The sequence below is a fragment of the Panicum virgatum genome, chromosome 2N (genome assembly GCF_016808335.1).
Source record: "Panicum virgatum strain AP13 chromosome 2N, P.virgatum_v5, whole genome shotgun sequence".
Classification (NCBI taxonomy): domain Eukaryota; kingdom Viridiplantae; phylum Streptophyta; class Magnoliopsida; order Poales; family Poaceae; genus Panicum; species Panicum virgatum.
In genome coordinates, this window is record NC_053146.1 from 60,182,444 (window position 1) to 60,209,714 (window position 27,271).

The 27,271-nt window shown below is 45.8% G+C and overlaps 3 protein-coding genes across 3 annotated transcripts; 2 read left to right on the forward strand and 1 right to left on the reverse strand.

Moving 5' to 3' along the window:
• Positions 1-1,013: 1,013 nt before the first annotated feature.
• Positions 1,014-5,373, forward strand: LOC120661514 (RNA-binding protein L-like). The gene is made up of 7 exons (XM_039940407.1): positions 1,014-1,513; positions 2,046-2,526; positions 4,162-4,217; positions 4,288-4,418; positions 4,512-4,608; positions 4,688-4,936; positions 5,122-5,373. The coding sequence occupies exons 1-7, from the start codon at positions 1,082-1,084 to the stop codon at positions 5,122-5,124; spliced, it is 1,449 nt and encodes a 482-aa protein (XP_039796341.1). The 5' UTR covers positions 1,014-1,081; the 3' UTR covers positions 5,125-5,373.
• Positions 5,374-5,852: 479 nt separating this feature from the next.
• Positions 5,853-9,441, reverse strand: LOC120661513 (DEAD-box ATP-dependent RNA helicase 32-like). The gene is made up of 8 exons (XM_039940406.1): positions 8,946-9,441; positions 8,402-8,677; positions 7,983-8,306; positions 7,696-7,884; positions 7,452-7,613; positions 6,754-7,229; positions 6,487-6,641; positions 5,853-6,400 (listed from the first exon to the last, which is right to left on the reverse strand). The coding sequence occupies exons 1-8, from the start codon at positions 9,309-9,311 to the stop codon at positions 6,084-6,086; spliced, it is 2,265 nt and encodes a 754-aa protein (XP_039796340.1). The 5' UTR covers positions 9,312-9,441; the 3' UTR covers positions 5,853-6,083.
• A 16,578-nt stretch (positions 9,442-26,019) lies between these two features.
• On the forward strand, positions 26,020-27,206 carry LOC120662845 (condensin-2 complex subunit H2-like). The gene is made up of 4 exons (XM_039941911.1): positions 26,020-26,031; positions 26,249-26,350; positions 26,436-26,591; positions 26,665-27,206. The coding sequence occupies exons 1-4, from the start codon at positions 26,020-26,022 to the stop codon at positions 26,998-27,000; spliced, it is 606 nt and encodes a 201-aa protein (XP_039797845.1). The 3' UTR covers positions 27,001-27,206.
• The last annotated feature ends 65 nt before the right edge of the window (positions 27,207-27,271 follow it).

The following is a 27,271-nucleotide window of genomic DNA, read 5'->3' on the forward strand; positions in this document are numbered from 1 at the left end:
GTCATTCTCACGCAGAAACGGCCGCAGCCTGATGGCGTCAGCGGCGTCTTCCTCCGGCACTAAACAAGGTGATCACAAGCCGCCATGGCCGCAGCCCAGCGATGTCAGTCTGGCGGAGATTGGTGGTCGTCTCGTCTATCATCAAAGCGGAAAGCTTTAAGTAAAACAGTCCAAACTTGAAGCTAATTTTCTTTTGGAGGAGGAAAATTAAAACTACCCCCCTCCATTTTAGGAAAAAAACAACTCTAGATTCCCGAGGAGTAAAAAATTTCAGATTTAATCAAGTTTTACAAAATAGTATTAATATTTATTTTATAAATAAAATAAATAATATTAGATAAATCATGTATTATGTTTTTATAGTAATTTGGAGACATAATTATTAGTAATCTTTTTATAAATTTGGTTAAATTTGAAGTTGGTTGACTTCTTGCAAAGCAAGAGGTAGCATCTTTTCTGGGACAAGCGAGTAGAAGCATGTGATTATTCTTCCTTTTTTTAGGGGAGGGGCAGGTTTGTTTCAATAATTGCACGGTGCCGAAGTTTCCTACATGCCTTGAACTCGTGTCGTTGTGACATCGTCACATCAAGGCTCAGCTTGTCATAGAACGCGCCTACTGAGGTGTATCGTGGCATATAAGAATATAGGTCATGACATGCGTGCGCATGAACATTGCAGATACCATAATCGAGTATGATTTTTTCCCTTAAAAAGATCAGGCTCCGTTCCGAACTCGAGCTCAAACTAAGCACGACCCATTTAAGCCTGCACCCTCATCTGCATCTCTACCCGTCGATCAGAGATCTAACGGGTGAACTCGCAAGCGTTTTTTTTCCATTTCTTGGCGAAACTCACAAGGGTGAACTCGCAAGCAGTTCGGGACAGCTTTGAAATCGTAGCCCATCCGGGCCCGTTACGAACCGGATGATGCTTCCGACCGGATTCTGTTGCAACGGCCTGGCCCGGCCCAGATAAAACCCCGACGCGCCTCGTCTCCATCTCCCCGCATCGAGATTCCAAAGCCCTTCCTCTCGCTCTCGCCTCCGCGCCCTAGGGTTTCGCCGCCTTGCCGGGGACGAGATGCAGCCGCCGGTGAACGGGCAGCAGGGCCCGCCCCCGCCGCAGGGCTCTGGGGCCCCGGCACCGCCTCCACAGCAGCACCAGGCGCCACCAGCACCGTATTACCAGCAGCAGCCGCAGTACTACCAGCCGGGGCCGCCCCCGCAGCCGTGGGGCCAGCAGCAGCAGTATCCTCCTCCGCCGCAGCAGTACGCTCCGCCGCCGCAGCAGTACGCGCCCCCGCCACAGCAGTACGCCCCGCCGCCACCCCAGCAGTACGCTCCTCCACCACCCCAGCAGTACGCGCCTCCGCCACAGCAGTACGCGCCGCAGCAGCAGTACGGCACCGCGCCAGGAAGCGGCGAGATCAGGTCTCTTTGGATCGGGGATCTCCAGTACTGGATGGACGAGAACTACCTTAACTACCAAGCCTTCGCGTCCGTGGCGCCGCAGGTGACACTTCTATCTTCCCCTTTGATATGCGTGCGGCTGTTGTAGTAGCTGTGTTGCTTTTATTTATGTTTTCTGTTCGGTTTTGGACAATAGTTGCTTGGTCAAGTGTTTCCTTTGAGGGGCTAAAACGCTTACATTGCATACTATTTTAATCTAGATGATAGGTTTTAACGCCCAGAACATGCATATTTATTTTGTTAGGCTGTAGGCACTAATACTAGGTCGTACTGTTCATCGTTTTGAACTTCTAATTCTAGATTCTGTAATGTACCATTTGCAATGTGTTTCTTATATCATTCATTGGAGTGTAACACATTGGGGAATTTACTTTTCATGTTATATCAGGATTGGTAGTGTGTTTTGCTAGGTCGCTTGATTGTTTTGCCAACTTTTGAAGTTCAATTTCTGGATTAAATAATAAGTTTATTTTAGTAAAGTTTACTTCATATACTGTTATTGTTGTATGATGGGGAGCATAATCCTTTTGTTAAAAGTAAATTTTATTCGTACTAATACAATCAAGTAACTGCAGATTGCCAATGTGAAAATTATACGGAACAAACAGAGTGGGCTGTCTGAAGGTTATGGATTTATTGAGTTTCACTCCCGAGCTGCTGCAGAATATACTCTGATGAACTTCAATGGGCAGATGATGCCGAATGTTGACATGGCTTTTAAGCTAAACTGGGCTTCAGCTAGCACTGGGGATAAGCGTGGAGACAATGGTTCTGATCACACAATATTTGTTGGTGATTTGGCTGCTGATGTTACTGACTCCATGTTGGAAGAGGTGTTCAGAGCTAGCTACCCTTCAGTTAGAGGGGCCAAAGTTGTTGTTGACAAGGTCACTGGACGCCCCAAAGGATATGGTTTCGTGCGCTTTGGAGATCTGAATGAGCAGACACGTGCAATGACTGAGATGAATGGAATGATGTTATCTACAAGGCAAATGAGGATTGGACCTGCAGCCAACAAGAAGAATATGGATGCCCAGCAGACATACACAACTAATGGTATGTACCGGTGGAACATTTCCGTATAGGTTTATTCCCCTTTTCTGTTGTTTCATACTTGCTTGCATAGAATCCTAAAAGGGTACTGATTATGAGAGCATCTAAGTGCATCACAGTATCTTTTTGAGTACTAAGCCAACTCACATATTCTGATTTCACTGTTCTTGCTGGATGAACTAGTTGTCATAGCTGTTTTCTTATTTGTCAGTCCACCTCAGCGTAGCCAGCATCGCTTCTATTGCTGTAAACAGACATTTCCTTCCAGCTCTTTCCTTTTAAGTCAAAGATTGGGATAACGTAAGCATAACTAAGTAATAAACCTCTGAACAGAATTCGTGTTTCTCAAAGCAGGATGCCATGCCATCTGCATTTAGGGCCTGGAAATATCTTCAGCTGTCTCCTGTAAGTTAGGTCAGTGTTTTAATTTTGTGAGATTTTGGTTCTAAAATACTTTAGAGGGCCAACTATACTATATGTGTTCTCACTCTCAGCCGTTACTGTATCTAAACTAGTAAATTTACTTCTGGTCCTCCAATTATTTCTCTCTCTCTTTTTTGAAACTTAATAGTAGCCCATCATGCTCCAGTACTTGTAATAGTTTATATGTATAATTTCCAGACGGTCTATCATATCTTATTATTCTTATTTCTCATTCTCAACTTTGACTTTCTTGTATCCTCACCTAGTAACACCTGTAGCGTATTTATTTGGTTTATTTCAGCAATGTAGCGCAGAAAGCACTTAGTTTTACTTTTAGTTTATCTGATTTACTCAATTTACCATGTTGTTGATTCCTTCCGAATTCTACTGCAGTGCAGAAAATATTCTTTCTTTCTTGTTCAACTTTTCATTGCATGTGCCTGCACTTAATTCCACGTGCAGGTTATCTGGTTTATAAGTTTATTCCATATTGTACCATGTTGCAGATTCTATTTGTTTTTATCTTCATTAGTATGCTTTGAGTACCCCTTTTTGAAGTTATGCATATTTGTTCACTTAATGTTTTTTTTTTGCTTTCTAGATATTATTCAAATAGTGCTGATTTATGTTTTTTTTTGTTTATCTATGTTGCAATCTTGTTCACCACATGATGCGTTGTGTTGGGTCTTGGGAGTTGGGGTTGGCATGGCAACACAGTTGCCTTTTTTTTTGTTTCTGATTTGGAATGTTTCTTCTGTGTCAGCCAATCCAGTACATGCAGTGAACAGCCCTTGAAGCAAGGATTCCTTGTTCTTCCTCTGGCCTCTATGGGATGCATTTCTATATTTTTTTATTTGCGGGCTTCAGTTCTTTGGGTTATTAATATGATAGATAAATTTACTATGAAATTATGAAAATATATAGTAAATAGTATTAGTGCCTACGCCCCAAATAAATTTATTATGAAAATATATACTGTAACTAATCTAGTAGTACTTATTTTTTATCATGAATGATATTACTTTTTCATATAACTTCAGTCAAAGTTCAAATTGTTTGGCTTATCGAAAAGCGAGAATTGCATTCTTTTGTGCATGGAGGGAGTAGATTATACTATTCTGTGCTGACAGCAGCAACACAATGGGTCTCCTGTGTTTAGTATGAATATAGGTTTGCCAGCTTTGTTTCTGATGGTAACTGTATGTGTATTTGCAGGAGCATACCAGAGCTCTCAAGGAAATCTTTCAGAGAACGATCCCAATAATACAACAGTGAGTATTTTTTCAGAAAAAGAATAAACTAGGAATTGCTGTTACCTTATCTTCCATTATTTTGCAATAGGTGTTTGTGGGTGGGTTAGATTCCAATGTAAATGAGGAGTATCTAAGGCAAACTTTTACTCCATACGGAGAAATTGCCTATGTGAAGATTCCTGTAGGCAAGCGTTGTGGATTTGTTCAATTTACAAGCAGGTTCATAAATTCTTGATGCTCTTTAGCTGACCGTTCTGACTTGATATCTGTAAGCTAATTCTTTGTTGCCCAATTGGTTTGCCATACTTTTAGGTCGTCTGCTGAGGAAGCAATCCGTATGCTCAATGGGAGCTTGATTGGTGGGCAGAATGTTCGGCTTTCATGGGGGCGCAGTCCTCAAAACAGACAGGTATTGTGTGGAAAGTAGAATCTTAACTTTTGCTGAATGCTCGCATTTAACATTGATTAACCTGAGTTTATCCCCTTAGGCGCCCCAGCAAGATGCCAACAGCCAGTATAACGGAAACAACTACTATGGATACCAACAGCAGGGTTATGAAGGTTATGGCTACAGTGCACCCAATGCACAAGACTCAAGCGTGCAAAACTATTATGGATACCCTGGTTATGGCAACTATGAGCAGCAGCAGCAACAGGCAGCACCCCAACAGCAGCCACTGCCAGCACAAGAGGAGCAGCAGCAGCCTCCACCACCACAGCAGCAACCCCCGCAGCAGGTAGGACCCCAACAATCATGTGTTCCCTTAAATCTTATGCCTTTTAGAGTGGAACCAGGAAAGTATACAATGTTGAAAGACTTTCTTCTCATCCCCCCAGTGATCCCAGAATTTGTTGTACTCCATGTTCGTATGTTAACTTTCATTTTGACTGATGAATAACATTGTTGCCTTTTATTCTGCAGTGACGACCACTGCAGGGATGATTGCTTTGTGCACTTCCAGAGCGCTATCAGCTTAGAGGAATGTAGAGTTACAACTGCAGTTCACTTCCACCGTGAGGAGTCCTATAGATTAGTGGTTATGCAGTTGCATGGACGTGGTTGAACTTGTTCTTAGGGACCAGTGTTATGTATGATGACACTCCTGATGTTTCTTCTGAAGATCTTGATTATTGAAGTACGTTGTGTGTCTTTGAGATTGATGTTTTTGTTGAACCGTTGGTCTGCTGCTTTCTACATTTCTTTAGAGGTAGCCTGATTGCGCTTATGTTTCATCGTTGTTGGTTGAATTTCGCTGAGACTTTGCTGTCAGTGATGCTATACAACCTTTCCCAGCGTGTGCCGATGCGCGGCATGTGTAATGAAACTGAGCTGTCTGTTGTTGCATCACCGTTTCCCAGTATTGGCCGACTTCGTGATTACCGACCGTGCATCAACCTTGGAGGAGCAATGGTGGGATCCGTGATCTAGGCATCATTACAGGCGAAGTAGACATCAACCGTTGTATTTGCACAAAGCATTATCATAAGTTTTTCAGAGCAAAGCAATTTGCTATTATTGAGAAGTTTGATTCATGCTCTTGGTGCGATTGAAAATAGCGACACCTTGTATGTGAGCTTATTCATCATCAGAAATCAATATTATTTCCACTCGTCAGTACGTAACTAATTAGATTGAAGCAGTCATTTTCTATCGTTTTAAATTCGAAACTCCTTAGATCCATATTTCTTTTACAACTTGGCGGGTTACCATTGATTTCTCTTAATACCTGGATATGCCTGATAAGTGGGCTAATATCTCATATATTAACTCCCAGAAAAAAAACAAAGCCGTAACATGATCAAAATTTCACACCCTCCGTAATGGAGAGCTCACTAGGATGGGCAGCCACCACCACGGCAACTTACGCCCATCAGTCTCCCAAGTTAACTGTGCATTTTACTCAGGAGCTTCAGGGCCAAGGCCTCCTGCTGAGCGAGGACGTCACCATCCTTAACAGTGTCATCGGCTTCATCGTCACTATTGAAGTACCTCTTTTTGCCCTTTCTAGCTATGTCTTGGTCTCTGTCAGACTCTGAGCCGCTATCCTCTTCTGACTCGACTTCTTTCTCCTCCTGCCTCTTGCGCTTCAGCTTCAGCTTCTTCTGCAGCTTCTTCTCCCGCATGCTCTTCTTCTGTTCAAGCTTGTCCTCTTTGTCATGCTCCCGCATTTCTCTCAACATCTCAGCATACCGCTGAGAAACTGGAGCAACAGAAACAATAAATAAATAAAAGAGTTCAAATCATTCATGCAAGATTATACAACTTAGAAACAGGGACAGAATAGACTTTTATCCTTGTGAACCACGGGTTCTGAAGCCACTTCTTCAGCTACAGATGCGAGAGGTGGGATGGCATTGCCCTCATCATCATACTTGACCCTTGTTCCCACTGGCCTGTGCACATTTATCTTCAGTTTCTTCTTTCTCAAGGGCTTTCCAAGTCTGACAAGGATAATTAGTTAGCATGACTTTAGCAAACAATACCTGGAATTAGATATTTGGTAGCCTGAAATTCATAGGGTTCATTTTGAAAATTGTGTTGCAAGGTACATACTCGATGATTTTCTCTGGTTCTATATTTGTATCTGTGGCGGGCTCCTTGGGACGGAGGACATCATCAAGTTCATCATCCATATTAGCATCTGCAATGGGCTTCTTGGGATAAAGGATGTCGTCGTCTCCATCACCCATAGTCAAATCACTGTTGACCTGTGGATTGATGATAAATTCAGGTTTGGAACTGGATTTCATCTGTTTCTTATCAAGATCCACCATATCCTTCTTTGACACATTCTTCTTGTGGCTTATGAAGCGAATGGTGGGGGTAACAGGCAGACCAAGCGAAGCAGCATATGCAGCAAACTGCTCTGCAGAGAACTTGCTCAGGTCGAACACCTTTTTGTCTTTCTGGAGATAGACTGACTTAAGATATGTAACAAAAGCCCTTCTACCCAATTGTTGCAGGTTGGGAAATTTAACCAGCACCGATGCTATATTCTGAGATATCTGTTCCAGTTGTTCAGCCTTTGGCTGCATCAAAGCAATTAAGAAAATATGTGATACATCAAATAAGGAACACATTGGATGAAGTAGTTTAGATGAAATGCACTAGTTGAGTAGTGCTGTGGTACAAACAACTGTCAAGTTTCTGTAAATCAAACCAAAATCATTCTAAAAGCTTGTCTTAGTGCGTACTGGCATAGATCAACCATAATCAGCTAAGCACAAAAACCAGAAAATGTTCCTGCTAACCTTCCGTATATGTATAGGTATTTTGCTTTCAGTTGCCTTCAATTTTTCAAGCATTGCTTCTTCCTCAGGACAAAGGAACATAAGTGATTTCCCTTTCTTATTGTAACGAGCTGTACGGCCAACTCTATGGATGTAATTATCAATGCTTTCTGGGCAATCAACCTGCAAATGTGATAAACAGGTTACAGCATGAAAAATAGTAAAATACAGGAAAAAAATAATAGTGCTTAAAGTAGTGGCATACCTGTACCACCCAATCCACATTCTTTATATCCAGTCCTCTAGAAGTTAAATCAGTTGAGAACAGAACTGAAGTAGATTCATTGAAATCTGCAACTATGGCCTGCTGTACTACATGTCTCATCCGTCCATGCATACATTTCAGAGGAACACCAGGACGAAGTTTCTTAAAAATTTCAAAAACGAATTTAACCTGCATAAGTCCAATATTGAAAGAAATTAACAACATTCATGTGTAGACCAATACGACTGTGCAACAGTGTACTTTTCAGAGGACAAATAAATGATTACCTGCTTCACACTAGATAAGAAGACTATCGTCTTTGAATTTAGATGCCTTTTAATGAAGCTCCAGAGCATATTTAGCTTCTGCTCAAGAGGTACAATCATGGCATACTGCTCAAGAGTATCAGGGGTGGCTGTTCTGGCTTCCTCATGCACACTTATATATTCAGGATCCCTTAGGCTAACCCTTGCAAGGTCCTTAACTGACTTCGTTTGTGTAGCAGAAAACAGTAAAGTTTGTCTAACTTTGGGAATCTGAGAAATGATAGCATCAACCTGACTTTTGAAACCATGATCAAGAATTTGATCTGCCTCGTCAAGCACCAATATCTGTTTTCCATAGGAAAAAAAAGGAACACTTTAGATTATCTAAATCTCCAAATTAGGCATTCACTATTATCATAGAACAAGATATGCCTGTTGACCTGGAGCTGTGAACAGTCGAAATTGGCAGTTTCATTGAAGTGCTGGACTAACCGCCCAGGTGTGCACACTAAGATATTCAAGCTGTTCACATGTTCCTTCTCCATCTCGATACCTTTGCGCCTACCAACAATAACACCACCACTGAAGTTATGGAACTCCCCCACCTTCTTGATCACTTCAAAAATTTGCCCAGCCAAATCGTTTGTGGGGGAAAGAATAATGCAGCCCACACCATCCTCTGGACCCCATCTCTCTCTGTACAGCTTCTCTATAACCTGCAAAGAGAATGAATGTGATGAGGTAAAGCTGACAAGGAATCTTAGCTGCTATGGTCCATCACACCTCACTGTAGGGGGCTATGGACATGCAAATATGATGAATTGGACAGGCGAGGTATGAGCAGCAATTTACAGGGAACAATTCAGAATTCCCAGAGCTAAAGTTAAAACTCTAATCGCAATTCATAGTCCTAGGACCGATCTTCCTTCTGCTTCCCCAACACCCAAACTTTAGGTGGCAAATAAGCAGCAGCGTGAGCTTTACCGGGATGACGAAGGCCAGGGTCTTCCCGGAGCCGGTCTTGGCCGCGCCGAGGATGTCCCGTCTGCAGAGAGCGTGCGGCAGGGCGGCGCGCTGGATCTCGCTCATCTCCGTGAAACCGTTCTTCCGCAGCGCATCCTTGGTCATCTGCGACAGCGGCAACTCGTCAAACAGCGTGCACGCGCTGTACTCCGGGTGCTTCCGGGCAGCCGGAGGCGCCTTGCCCGCTCCGGCGGATTTCGAGGGCGGCGGGGGCTTGGTGCCTGAAAGGGGCTTGGCGGCTTCGATCCATTCGTCGAGGAGGCGGATCTCGTCGGCCTCCTGGAGGCGGGTCTTCTTCGCCGCGCCGCGGCGCTGCGGGCGGCGCATGGCGCTAGGGTTTACAGTTCCGGGAAGGAGAATGGGGGTGAAGGTTCTAGAAGGCGTGCGGCTCTGGTGTGCTAGGGTTTTAGGCTTTTAGCCGGGGCGGGATTTGAGAACTCGTAGCCGATAGAGGAGGTTGGGCGAGGCTGGAAAATTGAATTTAATGTTTTCTGACAAACCCTATGTAGTTGCTTTTGTGTTTTACTAAGATTCTATTTAGAACATTAGTCTATGGTTAATTTTGAGAGATAATATTTAGCTTTGAATTGATAGGTTAAGAATTAGCCTAAGTGGGTTGTTTGGATCCATGGGCTAATGCCCACCCTCTCTCTTTCATTTTCATGTCTAGGTGTGTGTGCATCCTCACTTTTTTGTGGAGACCATGCAAATATTAATTCTATTATCACCTCGTGAGGCTAAGGATTTTAAAAGAAATAATCCACTTTAACTTAAAAATATGCCACATGTTTGGATGCATAAGAATAATTTGGAACTAAAAGGTAAGGGCTAAGAGGGAGGGATTCTCATCAGGAAAGAAAAGGCTGGGATTGTATATTTCCTCCATCCAAAATCGCATGGGTAGTCTTGTGTTGGGTCCTGCTAATCCCCGCGCGCGCCAACAACGCTCCTGGCGCACAATTCCGACAGGGGTCGCTTTCCTTTTAAAAAAAATGATTCTGCACAGTTTTCTAATTTTGGAAAATTATAACTTATAAATATAATTTGCAAGTATAATTTTTGGCACATCTTCGCTGAAGTCAGATTCTTATCATAACTTTTTATGATGTTTACGTATAACTTTTTTTTAATAACTTGAAATTAATAATTTTTTAGCACAACTTTCACAGTACATACAAAATTTAATGCGTAGTTTTCTAAATTAACTTATAGAGATAACTTTTCACCACAAATTGTATGAAGATGTTATGTGAAAGATTCCTCACACAACCTTTGTACGCACAATTTATCATGCAACTTCTAAGCACAACTCTTGGTATAATTTTTTAGTATGATTTCCATATAAAAATTGTCAAGAAAACTTCAGACATATAGAAGATAAAAGAGAAAATTGGAAAAGAAAAAATAATAACACTTATGGAACGTAAAGGAAAAACAAAAAAATGAAAAGAGAAAATAAATATCTGTGACGTCACTCACGTGGGAGTGGGCGAAAATTAACAGTGGGGTGGGGACCGTGCATCGTGCGCCAGGAAACCTTGCAGCGTGCGCTTGTAGAATTAGACTAGTCAGGTTGGCGCGCTACGCGTGCCTATACCAAAAACGTGGACCTAAAATATTAATAGAAAGATATTATTCATTACTATGTTCGAAGCAACATCGTATCGATGTATTGAGTTAGATCTAAAAATTACAGTAAAGCGGCATAGTAGTTTTGTGTCTGAGAGCGCGCCAATCTCAAGCATTATAGTATAGAGGTACAGGTAATTTTTCCTTAGGAATTTTTTTTGTGTCAGTAGGTATAGTTTAATTATTTTAGTAGGAAAAAAAGTAAGATTAGAAATGAATGAACATTTTAATTATATTTTGTGGATTTACGGAGGGAAATCAAAACCCAAGAAGTAGTACAACTACCACATGTAAATGTAGTATACAAAGTTTAGTTATTATTTTTATATGTAGAAAGTAGTTAAATATATTTTGTATTGTCAAACAATGAAAGAAAAATATTTTTTTAAGATAAAGAGACTAACTTAATAGAATCGTGGGCCCCACGTGGGTCCCGCCTGAATAGTAAGCGCCATGCTGCCCTGATTGTCTTCTTGCGATCAGGGCAGCATTGTTTTTGACTTTACCTTGGTATTACTCGTACTGAAGCATTTTTGATGGCGAGTAGTGCTAGTTATCTTGATGTTCGTAGCATGATTTTTAGTAGATCTATCATGTTCTTATTGTTTACCATATACGAATATCATGTTTTCTCTATGTGTTCATGCTTGATCTTAAGCTAATTCTCGTCGTAAGAGGATTAGTTGCGTAGAGTTAACACCTTACTTCTTTTCTATCTAGTAGATCCAATCTGTTATGGTTTATAAGGATTTAGCTCAATATCTACTAGGTTAGGCCCTGCTAACGGATTGGATGTTCTGGTGATGTAATAGATGCTTTATCTTAGCCTTGATAGGGATTGTTCCAGGAATCGGCTCTTGCTAGTTCTTAGGCCTCTGTTTTTTGTTATGTTTAGTTATCTGTTATGTTTGCTAGGCCCAGTTACGTGTAGGATGTTCCGATCTAGCGGTGAAGCTTTTACTATTGTGGATCGGATCAGCTAGATTTAGTTGAAGCAAGTTTCTCATAATTATTTGCTTTATTCATCAATATCCGGATACAAGCAGATCTAATCTGACACCGGGACTCGATCGGCTCTTTAAAGCCGATGCAAGAGTCGTCCCGGAGAGCCGACCACGGCTCGGACTAATGTTTACACGTGTTTGTGCATGCAGGCAAATCGTTTAAAGCACATTCGCACCTTCCTGATCAGGTATAGGTCAGGTGGCACGCCTTACATTCTCCGGAATCTTCGGCGTGTGCCGGATTGCGGGCCGTTGTCCGAGGAAGCAGTGCCTGCCAGCGCCCCGGCGACCTCCCGGTTCTTCGTGTTGCCTGTCGCTACTCGCCGGTGGGTTTTGACCGACAACACATTCTGGCACGCCCAGTGGGACCTTCATCAACAATAATGCCCGCTGCCGAGATGACTGGACCTCAAGACCAAGCTCCTGTTCCGCCGGTCACCAAACCTGTCACGTATGAAGAGCTGACTCCAGAACACAAGCAAAAATATGATGAGGTCAAAGCTCAGTTTGAAGCTGATCTTATCAACTCTTTTGAGAGGACCCGCAACCACGGCATCAGGTGGAAGGGGTTCTCACCAGAGGGCGCACTCGACAACGTTGATCTGTCCGTGCCGTCAGAGGAGCGCACCATGGCCCTACGCCAGGAGATGAACTATATGGTGGCTAATACGCTTCATCGGCACTCAGAAAGCCTGGTGAACGAGCTTGAGCGCGTGGCACATCGCATTGTCCAGGAGGTGATCAAGAACCAGTACTCCCCATCGGGACCAATCCTGGGGAGCCACAGGGGAGAAGCTGCATTGCAATCTAGGCCGCCAGTATCGTACTCACTCGCGGCAGCAGGACAGCAGAGCTCGCCTATCTACGTCGTCTACAAGACTGGCGGTGACCCCGGGGAGGGACAGTTCCTGAGCGAGCCGCCCAAAGAGATCCCGCACGGTTACACGTGCGTGTACATACCTGACAACATCAGCCCAACACGCACGGGGCAGCTGGTGGATACAGGGGCCTCAGGAGCAGACGCAGAGAAACAGGCATGGCTGGTAAAGTACGCTACCGGGCCGAGTGCTGAGCCCTCGGCCCCAGAAGTTCTTAGTGTGGAGCAGGTCTGTGCAATACTAAGGGACCAGTTTGGCATCCTGCCCAAGAGAAAGGCGATCGGCTATTCCAAGCTGTATCCAAGTGACTATGATTTGATCCCGTTGCCACCCAAGTATCGGCTTCCGGAGTTCACCAAATTCAGCGGATCAGAAGGAGCCAGCTCCATTGAACATGTGAGCCTGATACCTGACGCAGCTTGGGATGATCTCAGTATCGGATCCTCTGAGGGTCCGTTTCTTCTCCCAGTCTCTCACAGGTTCAGCTTTTGGATGGTATACATCACTGCCTCCAGATTCGATCCGGACTTGGAGGCAGCTAGAAGATCAGTTCCACACCCAGTATCACTCAGAGGCTGCTGAAGCCGGGATTGCCGACCTCGCCCTAGTAAGGCAGAAGCGAGGGGAAAGTGTCTCAGAGTACGTGCAGCGCTTCTGAGAGGTCAAGAACCGATGCTACACGTCGCGCATAACAGAAAAGGAAGCGGTTGATTTGGCAATTCTGGGACTCGCTAAGCCGATCAAGGATCTGGCTTTTTAGTTGGAATATACCTCTCTGGCACACATGGTGCAGAAGCTTACGACATATGAACACTACCACCCCGAACTATACCAGGAAAATTTCAAGCGCCATGTCAATATGGCCCAAGCAGGTGATTCTGATGATTCTGGTGAGGAACAAGAAGTGGCTGTGGCAGAGTGAACCCGGGGGGCAAACCTCGTCCCATGCAAGTGGGTCAAACAGAAGGGGCTTGTGAAGGGCTTTGACTTTGATGTGGCCAAGGCAGAGCAGATATTCGATCTACTGCTCAAGGAAAAGCAGTTGAAGCTCCCAGAGAATCACAAGCTACCAACGGCACAAGAGCTGCAGGGGAGGCTGTACTGCAAATGGCACCACCCGTTCACCCATGCCACAAATGACTGCAAGGAGCTACGTCGGCAGATCCAATCGGCTATCGAGCAGGGCCGATTAATTCTGGCTCAACACAGGATGAAAGTGGACAGTCAACCGTTCCCACAAGCTAACGTGGTGGAGCTGTCAGATTTCGGACCCAAGGGCCAGAACTTAGCATTCCATATCAACATGGCGGGACCCATGCGCCGCCATGAAGAGCAGAGGAAAGAGGCCGCTTCTGGCAAACGGCCCCAGGATAAACACGAGCCGGAGCAGCAACATGTTACTGAAGAACAAGTGCGTCACATCCGCATTCAGCTCCCAGCTTCCAATCGGCTTCTGGAAAAGTACCAGTATCAGTACAAGTTGCGCCGCCGATATGAATCGGAAGAGGAGGAGTATGACCACCGCACAGGGAGGACGCTGGGGAGGCGCCAGGCTATACACGACCACTGGCATTGCCCGTTCTTCAGGTACTGTTGGAATTCCGGCATGAGCCGATTGCCTACTATAGATGATTGCTTGGAGTGCAGACCTCGGGGACGACATCCAGGCGAGACGTCGGTGTTCCAGCGCTTGGGGCCCAAAACACGTCACAACGACCATGTTGAGCGGCTATCCAGAGACGATTTTGAACTAGAAGAAAAAGATAAGTATCATCGTCCACGATGGTATCCTGATGGGCTCAGCCGCTCACAGAAGCGCAGGGTGCAGCGCCTACGTAATCTTGAAGAGGCGGAGGCAAGGTACCTTGACGTGCTGAGGAAAGCGCGTCCGGATCTCGCAGAGCAAGTCAGGCGCCTGCAAAGGGTGGAAAGGCGCCCTCCAAGGAGGGAGTGGCGCCCCAAGTAGCCAAGAGCTGATGACAAGCCATCAGCTGATGTGAACATGGTGTTCATGCTCCCGTCGGAGTTTCGGGCGCCCCAACCGGAGGAATTGGCCATCGCGCAGCTGGATCTCGGCCCACAGCCGATCATCTTCGAGAAACCCAAGGAGAAAAGCTACAAGCGCCTGAAGGGATTGTATCTCAAGAGCCTCATCGATGGCAAATCTGTGAACAGGATGTTGGTCGATATTGGCGCCGCAGTCAACTTGATGCCGTACTCAGTGCTGCGCCAGTTGGGTCATTCCACTGCTGATCTTATCAAGACCAATGTGATGTTCAATGATTTCAACGGTCAGCCGTCGGAGGCACAGGGTGTCCTCAATGTGGAGTTGACAGTTGGCCGCAAGACCGTTCCGACATCGTTCTTCATCGTCAACAGTAAGAGTACATACACAGTGCTGCTTGGGAGGGATTGGATTCACACAAATTGTTGTGTTCCTTCCACGATACACCAGTGCTTGGTCCAGTGGGATGGCGATGAAGTGGAGGTGGTCCGTGCAGATGATTCCAGTGAGGTTTCGCTTGCAGACATGAACGCCTAGGATGTGGAAGGGCAAGAACCAATCTCAGGGATCGCGCTGGAAGACTGTGATCGGATTGAAGCGACAAAAAACGGGCTGAGGCTGGTCTTATCCACTGGCCTCATAGAGTAGACACATCCTGACAAGCTACGAAATCCAGCAAGGTTAGAGAGGCCAGTCCCAGCGACCGGCCCCAAAAAATGAGTAATATATACTTGAGGTTACAATTGTTACATTATGTACAAACAATGGCCTTTGCTGAGGATTCAGTTTTGAATAATAATAGAAATGTGGGAACGGCCAGCCCGTGCGGTTGGCCGGAAATTTTTGTTGTTATCTCCCTGTGTTTGCTGTCGATGTCGATCTTTCAGATGACGGCAAGTTAGGGTACTGATTTACGTCTGCTGACGATTTGGAGGAACTCGATATCGGTCCCGGGGATAAGCCGCAACCGACATTTATCAGCAAAAAGTTAGACCCGATCTTGCGTGAGCAAATGATAGCACTGTTGAAGGAGTACCGGGACTGTTTCGCATGGAATTATACTGAGATGTCCGGCCTGGATAGAAACATTGTCGAGCATAGGCTCCCGCTTAAGAAGGGGTTTCGGCCGTTTCAGCAACCAGCACGTCAGATGAAGGCCGAAGTCCTAGAAGAGGTTAAGAAAGAGGTGCAAAAGATGCTGGATGCAGGATTCATCAGGCCATGTCGGTATGCGGAGTGGATTTCCAGAGTGGTCCCTGTACAAAAGAAAGATGGCCGATGGCGGGTCTGCGTGGATTTCAGAGACCTCAACAGAGCAACGCCAAAAGATGAATATCCGATGCCTGTTGCGGAAACATTGATCAACGCAGCGGCTGGTCATAAGATGATGAGTTTTATGGATGGTAATGCCGGCTACAACCAGATTTTTATGGCCCCAGAGGATGTACACAAGACCGCGTTCAGAGTACCAGGTGCGGTCGGGTTGTTCGAGTACTTGGTTATGATCTTTGGATTGAAAAATGCCGATGCAACGTATCAACGTGCCATGAATTGCATTTTTCATGATCTCATCGGCAAGTTGGTAGAGATCTACATTGATGATGTCGTGGTCAAGTCCACATCGGCTGGGGAACATCTGGAAGATTTGCTTCAGGTCTTGGAGCGGACTCGAAGGTTTGGGCTCAGAATGAACCCAAAGAAGTGCGCCTTTGGTGTATCGGCCGGTCAGTTCTTAGGATTCCTGGTGCACGAGCGGGGAATCGAGATCGGCTTGAAAAGTCAAGAAGCTGTAAGGACAATGAGACCGCCTACTATGAAGAAGGAGTTACAAAAGCTCATCGGCAAAATCAACTTTGTCAGACGATTTATCTCCAATCTATCTGGGTGCATCGAGCCGTTCATGGGTTGGGTGAAAATCAAGTCTGATGCTGAGTTTCGTTGGGGGGCAGAGCAACAAAAGGCTTTCGATGAAATCAAGGAATATCTATCGAGGCCTCCAGTGTTGGTTCCACCCCAGCAAGATAGGCCTTTCTACGTGTATCTGTCCGTGGGTGACACTTCCATTGCTTCGGTATTGGTTCAGAAGCACGACGGCTAGGAGAGGGTGGTTTTCTACCTCAGCAGGCGCATGTTGGACGCCGAGACCAGGTACCTTGAGATCGAGAAGCTTTGCCTCTGTTTATTCTTTACATGCACAAAGCTTCGTCATATTTTGCTCTCGGCGGAAACGATTGTCATCTGCAAATCGGATGTCATAAAGTATATGCTGTCGGCTCCAGTTCTGAAAGGCCGGCTCAGAAAATAGATGTTTGCATTATCAGAGTTCGATATCCGATATCAGCCTGCGAAGGCAGTCAAAGGACAGGCACTGGCAGATCTCGTGGCAGACAGGGTCAGCACCGATATAGCTGCACTGTTTATACGTTCCTGGGCCATATTTTTTGACGGATCGGCATGTGATGATGGATGCGGCGTGGGAATTCTGTTGGTATCACCACGAGGGGTGACTTATTCTTTTTCCATCAGGATGACTGCTCCATGCACCAATAATTTAGTAGAATATGAGGCCGTGCGCAGAGGGATGAAATTACTCCTGGAAGCTGGTGCAGAGGCAGTGGAAATATTTGGGGATTTGAATCTGGTGATTTCTCAGCTCACGGAAGAATATAAATGTGAGAGCGGAGCTCTTTTCCCAATATGGATGCAATGCCGTGAGTTGATGTCCCAATTTAGGTACATTAATTTCCACTGGATACGCAGAACTCTGAACAATAAAGCCAATGATTTGGCACAAATGGCTTCCGGTTACAAGGAAACAGCCGATGGGGTCGATGTGGAGGTTCAGTTTCTAGAACCTGGAGACTGGAGAGCCGATATCTTCAATTATTTGAAGGATTCGGCTCGGGGGGCACCCAGAAGGATAGGACTCAAGGCTATGAAGTATGTTCTGATTGGGGACGACATGTTCTACAGGACTTTGGAAGGACTGCTGCTTAAATGTCTGGGACCTGCAGAGTCGAATCGGCTCTTGCATGAGATTCATGAAGGAGCTTGCGGCACTCATCAATCGGCTCATAAGATGAAATGGCTGATTAGGCGATCGGGATATTACTGGCCTACCATGCTTGAAGATTGCTTCAAATATTACAAGGGATGTCAGGCATGTCAAAGATTCGGCAAGATTCAGATAGTGCCGGCATCAGTAATGAATCCTATTATTAAGCCGTGGCCGTTCAGGGGTTGGGCCATGGATATGATCAGCCAGATTAACCCGCCGTCTAGCAAAGGTCACCAATGGGTGTTAGCTGTTACAGATTATTTCACGAAATGGGTAGAGGCGGTACCCATGAGGTCGGTGGCATCAAAAGATGTGATCAATTTCGTCAAAGAGCACATCATTCATAGGTTTGGGATCCCTCAGACCATCACGACCGACGGAGGGTCGGTCTTTATTTCGGAGGAATTTAGAATGTTTGCCGATGACACGGGGTTCAAGCTGATCAGATCATCTCCATATTATGCCCAGGCTAATGGACAGGCTGAAGCATCCAACCAGAGCCTTATCAAGCTGATCAAGAGGAAGATCGATGAATATCCTAGGCGTTGGCATGAGGTGTTGTCAGAGGCTTTGTGGGCATATCGAATTTCGTGTCACGGATCCATCAAGACGTCACCATACCATCTGGTCTACGGTCAAGACGCTGTGTTACCATGGGAGATCATGACCGGATCAAGGTGTGTTCAGTTTCAGAATGATCTATCGGCTGAAGAGTATGCAGCCTTGATGAATGATAATGTGGAGGATCTTACAGAGCTAAGATTTTGGTCAATTGAGAAGATTAAGGAAAACAAGGCTAAAGTTGCTCGTGCATACAACAAAATGGTCAGGCTGAAAGAATTCCAGGTTGGAGACCTAGTTTGGGAGGCAGTGTTACCATTGGGAACTAAAGATAGAAAATATGGCAAGTGGTCTCCAACTTGGCACGGGCCGTACAAGGTTGATCAGGTTTTGCCTGGAAATGCCTACATGGTTGAGGAGTTGGATGGTGTCAAGTTCCCTGTGGCTGTCAATGGCCAACACCTCAAGAAATTTTTCCGGAGCATGTGGGAGGGCGAATGACAAAAGCCGATGAAATCCATCTGGCTGTATCATGAGAGGCCAACACGTTGAGTTGGCCAGTAAAAAAAATCATGGGAGGCCAACACGTTGAGTTGGCTAGTAAAAAAGGGGGAAATTAGGCCAACACGTTGAGTTGGCCGGTTAAAAAAAAGAGAAAAGAGATAATATATGAGAAGCGAGACAGCCGATGTGTGACCATTGACTTAAGCTATTTTAAACAGTTACAAGTTTCAGGTTAACAGGCAGTACTAAATGTTTCTTGAGCCTATCTATTAGTTCAGGAATTCTTCTATGGCATGGATGGCTTCTGTACGGACGGCGTCTTCTCGTGCGATGATTGCTTCGTCATCCTTGTCATCGCCTGTTACTATCTGCCGACTCAAGGTGCTTATCTTTGCAAACTCTGCTTGTATCTGCTCGGCTATTTCTTGGGTTTCTTGCTTGGAGTTTGCAATAGAAGCTTCCTCGGCCTGGATGAGTTTCTTGGTGGTGCGGACCTTTTCTCCGAGTTCTGCCAATTCTTTCTTCAGGAGACCGAGTCGGTTCATGTTGGCAGACACGTCAGCTTTGATATCTAGAGTTGCCTTCTTCTGGTTGAGGGCCTTGCACTTTTGAGCAATGTCAGCTTTCAGAGAGACTTGAGAACGACGTGCTTCTATTCTTTGTTGTGCTCTATTCACTTCTACCCTGAAGAATGGAAGATTGCTGGCTGGCCAAAGCTTGATTTGCAGCAGCTTCGGGAGTTGGGATTCTATTTGCTCGAAGATGTTCTTTATTTCGCTGGAATCACCAACTAGAGCAGTAATTGGAGCAGAGAGCACACACTTGATATTCTGAAGCTGATTTGTAATTGTAATCGGCTGCTATGGTGATTGCACTTCTGCATTCGGTGCATTCAGACCCATTGATGCTGGGTCAAAGGAGAGCAGGTCTGAAATATTGAAGCCCTGCCGATATGATTAGTTGGGAGCAAAACGCATTAATGGAGTGATCAGCTGATTCAAATCGGCTCATAAAGTTACCTGTTCTGAACAAGAAGTGATGATCGGTTCAAGTGCGGCCGATCCAGTTGGATTGGAGGTGACGACAGGGGCTTCGATTATGTCAGCTTGTTCATCATGCACATCCGTCAGAGCATTGGAAGTTTCAGTTGCTCCAGTGTCAGCTTCCTGAACGATGACTTCGTGTTGTACTGGGCTACTAGTATTAAGGTTGTCTTCAGTTGCGTCCTGGAAATAGAATTACAGCCAATCAGAATATATATGTATGCAACAAGGAAGAGGCTTTGGGAAAATGAATTACCTGGTTGGTGTTAGACTCTGATGGACTCGGGGAAGCTTGTGCTGATTTCTTGATGACTCGCCTCATGATCATCTTCCTTTTCTTAGTTGGGACTCGGGGGGCAACACTTGCAGAGGTTTGTCTTCGTTTAGAAGCCGACTGGAGTAAGTCTGGCTGAGCAGCCATTATTACTTTCTTCATTGATGGTGATCCCTTGCAAAAGAGGACATCAGGAGCAGTTGGAAGAAAGTGGAATGATTCCTCGTTACTGGTCACGGGTTCTGGATCATCTTGTTGCTGTAAGCAGGGTGAGCAGAATTAGTCAAGTAAAGGGATAGAGGACTCAGAAAGGATAAGTGCACAGATACAGTACCTCTTCCTCGGGGATTACATATTCAGGATCAATTTGCTGCAGTCGAGGACCTAAAGCTGTTCTGAAAACATGAGTTTTTCACATTCCCCACCATGTGCAGAAGTCGATTGATGAGGGAGTGAAGGACAGATCGGCTGGTATTGGAATGTGGAGGTTGTCAAACATGCTGTAGCATTTTGAACTGGTGAAACCATCAGGCAGATCGGCTCTACTCTCCAGCAAGTGGTGAATATGAAAGTGGGGAGGGACTTGTCCTAAGCCAAATTGCCGAGCTGCTATGACTGGTTGATAGGTTTCATAGCCTGGTTTGATGATTCTATTGGAAGTACTCATGCCAACAGAGAGGAAGCCAGGTCGAATCATCAGGGAGTATAGATGCCGAGTGCTGTCGTCATCGGCAAAACTATCAAGCCTAATGGCAGTTGGGTTCTCAAAGGATTCAGATTCAGTGAATGGAAAATAGAGTAGATTGTTTAGTCCTTTGTAGAAAACTTTGAACCAGTTTGCTGCATCTGTTGGATTCAGTCTGCTGCCAGGGAGGCTGAATAGGGCTTGACCATAGCTAGTGCATCTAATTGGCCTGCCGTTTTCATCGGGGAAGGAGTTCTTGGTTAGGCTTTGAAAGTTTGGGATCTAATGCTGAAAGTAAAGTTGTGCCCATAACTGAATAAACCACCAATGGCCTCCAGTTTTGAGTTTCTTTTAGTTGAGCAAGTTGGTTTTCATCAGGTGGAGACATCTGTATGTTTCTCCAAGGAAAATTTTGCCTAGGCCGGTGCGGTTGCCATGGGCCAGGTGGTAGGCCAAAGGAAGGTAATTCTTAGTTGGAGCTAAGGAAGGACCACAGAAGATGAAGTGTTCTAACCAAAGATTTAGAAAGGCTGTGTATTCCTTTTCAGTCACTGGACCTTTTGTTTTTATGTGCTGGTTCATGTAAGTGCCCCAGTTTGTGCAATTTGCCTTGGATGAAAGTTTAAAGGGGACTTCTGCCATTTTGTGGGCAGCAGGATTGGGGGATCCAATGTCTTGGCCAGTGATCATGGTGACATCTAGCAGAGTAAGGGTCATGGGACTGTGGCCAAAGAGGAAACAATTCAGAGCATCAGACCAAAAATAGCCGATGGTTTTCATAAGGTTCTCATCTTTGTCAAGGGATGATAATGATAAGCTAAGTGCATCGGCTATGTTCAATTCCTGCCATAAGGGCATATAAGTTTTTGCCACTCTGCTATACCATGTAGTCCGGCTCTCAGGAGTGTTAGGCCAGGCTCTTAAGTAGTCAGCCCAGAGGTTCAAATCAATATTTTGACTTACGAAAGGGATCCTATTTGCTTCACAAGAGATTAAATCTGTGGGATTTTCATAAGTTCGTGGGTCAAGACAAAAGGATTTGGGATTGGAAGGATGCGACAGAAGGATGTCTGACACATGAAGTTCAGAGATTCAGAAATTTACATGTGGTGTCATATTTCAGAGTTTAATTTGTTGGAGGCTCAACAAGCTGAAGAAAGTCAAAAGGGCAGGCTGAATATTACCTTTAGGCCGCAGATTGCCGCGTCATTGGTTGCAGAATTCGTCGTCTGAGCTGCAGAATCCGCCATGGTTCAGATCTGCTGACTTAGGGTTTGGATGTTTTGCGGGTTTTGATTCGAATTCTGGATGATTTTGCGAGTTTTTGCTCGAATTTATGGAGCGGGGTTCTCGAATTACGCTCGGACTTGGAGTGTCTATTACGAGTCAGATTCAGAATGGAAGTGGTGTTCTGTTCTTATGCGGGTTGCTTCCAATTTTGAATTCCATCAGTTCTTGGACATTAGTAAAGCCTGATGCGATGCCATCGGCTTTTTTGGGAATAATCCAAACAAATAAGATAAAAAGAGACTTCATTAAAGGTTGGATTTTTACAAGCAAGAAGCCTATTTGACAAAGGATGAATCCTTCGGCTTTACAATACTACTCCTTCACTACTACCTACATCTACCGCTCATAGGTACCTAGTACCTACGGCGCTTGGGGCTTCGGGCCGGCGCATCTCCGCCGTCGCTGTCGTCGTCGTCGTCGCTGGCGCCGTCGAAGGCGCTGCTGCCGCCGTCGGTTTCGGCGTCGCTGCTCCAGCCGCCGCCACCGCCGCCCTCTTCTTCGCTATCTTCCTCGGAGGACCCGAGGAATCGGAAGGGCTTTTCTCCCATCGGTTCGTCGCTGCTGGAGGAGGAGCCGATTTCCTCTTCCGAGGAGGAGTCGGCTCCGTCCGAGGAGGAGTCTTCCTCGCTGCTATTCTCCAACTCCTCCTGGAATAGGAGTTGGAGGTCTTCACCTTCGGTCTGGGGCTCGTCGTCTTCGGAGGCGATCCCGAAGTCGAACTCCTTTGCATCCCAATGCAGAGGAGCGAGCGCCTCGTACGCTGCCGCCGGGTTGTACTCCGGCGTCGGTTCCCGACTCTCTGGAATGGAGTCGAGGGAGGAAGCAGATAGGTCTGAAGAAGAAGGGGAAGAAGGTGGGGAAGGAGATTGGCCGATGGAGTTGGAGCCGGAAGAGGAAGAAATCGCCATGACTACCGGCTACTAAAGGTTGGGGTTTTCTGTGCTATTTGGCTTAGGGAGGAATATGAGTTTGCGATGAAGAGAGCCGATTCGTGATGAGATTAAATAGTAAAAAATGAGAGATGGATCGGCAGTTTCACATTCTACGAGGAGCCAGTTGCAGTGACGTTGCGTCTTCCTTGGTGGTTGCAGTGTGTTTTAATGAGCATTAACGGGAAGATGAAGCGACGGAGTGGTTTTGGAATTATCATTGCCAAAACCAGGGGGACATGTGTTATCGCCATAAATTAACAAGGTTAATTAATGGGCCGCGAGTGAGTTGAGCTTAATGAAGAAATTGAAGAAGGCTTATGAATCGGCTCCCGCGTGAGCATTTGGGCCATGTGGGCCATGTATCCTTAGATTTAGTTCAGATTGAGTTAGAGATAGAGTCTGATATGGACACATTAGTTTAGATTGTTTCCCAAGTCTCCGGGCTATAAATATGTACCCTATGATATTCGTAAAAAGAGAACGTCATCACGTTTTGCAACAACACCTTGGCGCAACGCCGCCCCTAATTCTAGGGTTTCATCCAAGTAAGCGCCATGCTGCCCTGATCGTCTTCTTGCGGATATCCGGATACAAGTAGATCCAATCTGACACCGGAACTCGATCGGCTCTTTAAAGCCGATGCAAGAGTCGTCCCGAGGAGCCGACCACGGCTCGGACTAATGTTTACACGTGTTTGTGCATGCAGGCAAATCGTTTAAAGCACGTTCGCACCTTCCTGATCAGGTATAGGTCAGGTGGCACGCCTTACATTCTCCGGAATCTTCGGCGTGTGCCGGATTGCGGGCCGTTGTCCGAGGAAGTAGTGCCTGCCAGCGCCCCGGCGACCTCCCGGCTCTTCGTGTTGCCTGTCGCTACTCGCCGGTGGGTTTTGACCGACAACAACAGTATCACACAAACTTTTTCACCAACTAAACACCCCTTAAGGCACGGACATCTAGACGAGAAGAAAAAACAAGCAACATATATTTTAATAGTCAATTTAAAATGTTGCAACTATTATTTTCGCATGTTCCAAGGTGAAAATATTGCATGAAACATAGTATTGATGTTGCGGCTGGAATTTTCTATCCAAGAGTCAAATGACATAATTATTTTTTTCAATATTGCATCTATAAAGTTTCGATGTTGCAGATGTCTTATTTCGATGTTGCAATGCAGCATCCGATGAAAAGTTTCATCGCAAAACTATTATTATGCACATGCTGCGGAGTGCATCCTTCATGTAATAGTATGTCTTTTAAAGTCTACTATCAAATGAATTTATGCCAGGGAAGGAAAGGTAATGTCGGTGTCCTGACCCGACGTCCGGATCCAACTAGTGATGATGCTGCGTGTTCCTCGTCCCAGATGGTTGATGCAAGAGGCAACACAGTCACGCACGGATTTATCCTGGTTCCGGCCGGGGGTGGGGGTGGGGGCATACGTCCAGCAAAGGGGTGTGCGAGAGCACTGTACTGTCTTGCACCGGGGGTGTCTGTAGTAGGGGGTACAAACGAGGCGAGAGAGGGAGGGAAGCTCCCAGGTCTCTGCTAGAGGAGGGATTGATTGAGGCAAGTGCCAATATCGGGACTCTGAAGAGCGTATGTGTTCTGTGAGTAGTGCCGAGTGTTGTGTTCTACCGGATGGATCGACCGACCCCCCTAAGGGAAAGCCCGCCTCCTCCTTTTATAGACACAAGGAGGGGCGGTGTACATGCACAGGAAATCGTGGAAGTCGTTGTCTTCTCCCCGAATCGCGGGGGTGCAGTGGTCGAGCACTGTGGAAAGTACACTGTGGGGTATGGTGCCTGGCGTGACTATCGTCCCGGGCGTCGTCCTTGGCCTTGCGGAGATCGCGCCGGTGTCCCTATAGCTCCAGCAGGCGGCGTGGTTGTTGCTGTAGGGGGTACTGTCCTCTAGGCGTGGCGTGGCGACGTTTCGAGGGTCCTGCGGGCCAGGGTCTCGTCCTGGTCAAGACCGGAGCCGCTTCCGAGGGTCGTGCCCATGCCGCTCGATGGCTCCGCGGAGCGGAAAGCTTGAAGGAGGTATGGAGAGTTGGCAGTACAGTGGCTGGAGCAGTGCCGAGCACGTCTTGCACTGCGTCGTAGGTTCCCACAGTGTCACCACAACGTCCGGTATGGCGGATGAAGCGTCCCCTCATAAGAGAAGACTTAAATGTGATACAATATCAGTCCCAGGAGGCTGATAACACATTTATTACATCAGATGGTACATCACCATACAACTCTATGCGGTAATGGGCAATGAAGCGCCACTATCGCGAGGATGACAACTAAAACCCACACAACAACATTAATTACGAAGAGGTCATCAGAGTCTTGCGCCATACGGAGCTTCCTGCGGTTGACCCTATCCACAGGCAAGGTTGAGTGCAGGACGGAACCCCTACTTAACGTCTTCGAGAACGAAGTCTGGATCTTTCTCTTTAAAAATTAAGAATGGGGGCATAACAGAATTATAATGCACAGGGTAAATCAAAGATAAGGCTAAGGTTTAATTTGTGGAAAACCAATTTGTCTGCTGGGGTTTATTTGAAATAAAGGGGTTTTCAAAAGCAATGATCTTATTGAGTAATACACGGGGTTGTTTTCGACCTTAGCCTCAGAATCTGGCTGGACTGAGCTGCATCTGCTAAGAGAAAAAAAAATGATCGGTTTGATAAGATTTTGAGGGCTGTGGGGATAATTTGAGGCTGCAGGAGTGAGTTCAGGTGAATGGGAGCTTGATTGATATTGCATGGCCAGCATCGTCCATGAAGGAAAAAAAAAGAAAAGGGGTGAAAAAGAGCACCATGGTTGGAGGAGCGGAGAAGAAGATCGAAGGGTCATTGGGGATTTTCTGTTTCTTTATTTATAAGTAGGCTCCATGTTTTAAAAGCCCAGCACTTAAACAAAACAACCTGGCCTTTGTCACATCACCACGTGTTTCCCCTTTGTGTGTACATGCACTGGTTAATGTAGATGATCAATATGCCATCTTGGCCATATGTTACTGTGCCCCCATATAGATGATCCTTGTAACACTGCTACGGCTGAAACAGAATCACAATGAAAGATCAGAGCAAATCCCTACCAACTGAGCTATATTCTTCAGTCCAACCCCACCCACCCAGCCTCCGGCATGCGCAAAAGTACATGTGGAGGTGATGCGTCATGGCTTTTATGGTTAGAAAGTTCACTTCCACTGCTTATTTCCAAAAACCAAATTACAATTGAGAGCACATGTGGAGGTGATGCTTCTTGGCTTTTATGGTTAGGAAGTTCATTTTCACTGCTGATTTCCAAAAACCAAGTTACAATTGAGAACTTTCTATTTGTGAGCTGTGTCCTGAGTTTATCTTTGCTCCTCGTTTTGAAAACTGGCAGATAACTCTTTATACAGAATGCTCTCCTTGCCAGCATAGCTGAGGTTGAACAGCAGAGTGAGATGGATACTCGAGTTTCGACGTGGAAAGAAAGAATTGAGCATGCCTTGGAAGAGCAGGTTTGCTCCTGGCTTGAACTGCCCACCATTCCCCATATACAAATTTGTATAGCACTTACCCCTCATGCATCCTATGTCTTCTCAGGATAAAAATCCACCTTTTGATATCGGTTCATACGGAGAACAAATCCTTGACACGCTTTCAAGTAGAGACAATACGGGGATTGCATCTTTTAGTGAGATTGTTAGTGGCAGACCAAAGTATGAGGTTGCACGAACATTCTCTGCCCTGCTCCAGCTGGTAACCCCCTTCTCTTCCAATATCATATAATCTGGTGAATCGTGAGCATTTCTAAGCCACATTATTGTTCCAGGTGAATGGCAGAAGTGTTGATCTGGACAAAGGACAAGCCACGAATGAGCTGGTGTGTTACACAGTCGAGAATCCATTCCATGTAAAGGTCATCGGTCCCAACCGGAGGCCAGAAATGGAAGCACGCTTTGCACGGAAGCGAGGGAAGTCCCCACTGCAAAATCCTGGCCAAAGTGGTGAGTCCTCCCTGGCGCAACAGGAGTCCCTGAAGAAACCATCGCATAAAAATGGCAAGATTCCAGTCAATACAGCTATCAGGCTGACTCCTGATGGCAAGCGAAGGCGAAAGTCAGCTGCTCACCTAATGCAGCCGATCAACCTGGAATCCAGCAGGTGAATGGACTGTAACCTCAGATTGTGATTCTTGTTGTAACCTCAGTGGCAGGGTGGGCTGTAACCTGTAAGTTATGACTTAGGCCTAGGTAGCGGGTGTACATGTATATTAGTTCGTTGTGCTGTTATGTAGGTACGCTATCAGCCCCAAGTGTAATGTTAACAGGGCAAGATTTGTTGACGGACTTGCCCTTTTATACCGGGACGACATTGTCAAGTGATTCATTCTGATTCAATAAACTAGCATTTTGCCGAGTCTGTTAGGTAAGTTGCTG